General features: G+C 42.3%; 2 protein-coding genes across 6 annotated transcripts in view; one reads left to right on the top strand and one right to left on the bottom strand.

Annotated features, from left to right (window-relative positions):
• The window catches only part of ptprea (protein tyrosine phosphatase receptor type Ea), a 69,100-nt gene that overhangs the window by 25,662 nt on the left and 41,854 nt on the right, over positions 1-1,584 (bottom strand). The gene's annotated exons all lie outside the window — the stretch shown is intronic.
• On the top strand, positions 267-1,046 carry LOC103145170 (piggyBac transposable element-derived protein 3-like). The gene has a single exon (XM_007562507.2). It carries the CDS (start codon positions 267-269, stop codon positions 1,008-1,010), a length of 744 nt encoding a protein of 247 aa, XP_007562569.1. The 3' UTR covers positions 1,011-1,046.

The following is a 1,584-nucleotide window of genomic DNA, read 5'->3' as shown; positions in this document are numbered from 1 at the left end:
CATAAACAGCATCTTGAGAATGATGGTGAGACATAACATTTTGAACGAAATAAAGTGCTACAGAGCAAAAACATGGGAATAATGTTGAGTATTTTGCAAATAAAATGTATTGTATTTTTATTATAAGAACCTGACCAGGATGTGCAAGGTAGCAGGCCAGGACCAAGAAATGGAAATAGAGAGTACTGGAAGTCTGCTCCATTCAACCCTGTCTTAGTCCCATTTCAAGGATCTGATGAACAACAAGACGAGAGAGCAGATATGTCATGAAGAACAGGATCCCAAAAGCAATGCAGAAGCTTCCAAGTGACAAGATCATGAAGCAGCAAGGCAGAGGTACCTCCGCATCAGTTGTCAGGGGAGATGGGAAACTGAATGTTGTGAAATGGTTTGACAACAAGCCGGTCCTGATGCTCTCTGCTGTCCATGCTAAGGAGCCAGAGGATACCTGCCAGCGGTGGTCCAAGAAGGACAAATGCTACTTAACCATCAGACGACCAAATATTGTACAGGAGTACAATGCAAAGATGGGTGGGGTCGACTTATCAGACAGAATGATGAGCTACTACAGGATGAGCGTGCGAACTAAGAAGTGGACAATTCGCATGCTTATGCACTTTATGGATCTTGCTCTGGCCAACAGCTGGCTGCTGTATCGCAGAGATCATCAAGAACATGGTACCCCAAGAAAGGCTATCTTGATGTTCCTCGCATTCCGCATGGACGTGGCTCAGGTATTCCTCAACAAGTGTGATGTCACACATGCAGAGGAAGAGAGTGCATGCTGTCCACAACCTGGCCAAAGAGCCCTGGTCACGCCAATCCCCCACATCTCAGCGCGCACAACTTCTGCTGCTCATCTGCCGGAAGTTGCTGATCTCAAGAACCCGATGCGTTGCAGACAACAAGGCTGCGCTGGGAAATCCCGTGTACGCTGTCTGACATGCAATGTGTTCCTTTGCCTGCAAAGTCGGCGCAACTGCTATGAAGCCTTTCATGGAGGCCAGTAGGACTACTTGAATACTTGAATGTTTGTTTGAGTTTACTATGACATGTTTGCACTTTTCCATGCAAAAGCTGCACTTTTATTTGCACTTTTGTGTTTGTTGGCAATATAAAATAAACTTTTGTATTTTATTAACCAATGGTGTCTTCATTGTGAAAGTCTGGACAGAAAGCAGCGTAACTGTACATACTGTGAAACACAGATGTAAATAATAACATTGATTGAATAGTCTTATCGTCACACAGATAGACCCAATGTCCTCATATGAGGACATTAGGTTTTGAGATAACCACTTATTGTAGAAAGCTAAAATTTCATTTTTAGGCTAATTGGGTCCTTATGATCCCAAATGGCAAGGAAAAAATGTATATGCAAAAACAGACCCACTGTCCTCATATGAGGGCATTGGGTCTATTCTATCTGTGTGACGATAAGACCATTCAATCAATGTTATTATTTACATCTGTGTTTCACAGTATGTACAGTTACGCTGCTTTCTGTCCAGACTTTCACAATGAAGACATCATTGGTTAATAAAGTACAAAAGTTTATTTTATATTGCCAACAAACACAAAAGT

This window comes from Poecilia formosa, unplaced genomic scaffold, assembly GCF_000485575.1.
Source record: "Poecilia formosa unplaced genomic scaffold, Poecilia_formosa-5.1.2 Scaffold136, whole genome shotgun sequence".
Lineage (NCBI taxonomy): Eukaryota > Metazoa > Chordata > Actinopteri > Cyprinodontiformes > Poeciliidae > Poecilia > Poecilia formosa.
Note: the sequence above shows the minus strand (reverse complement) of the source record. Positions and strands in the feature narration are given on the sequence as shown.

Bases quoted from the DNA above. Each gene is read 5' to 3' on its own strand.
- LOC103145170 (XM_007562507.2), top strand. From the start codon at position 267: ATGAAGAACAGGATCCCAAAAGCAATGCAGAAGCTTCCAAGTGACAAG.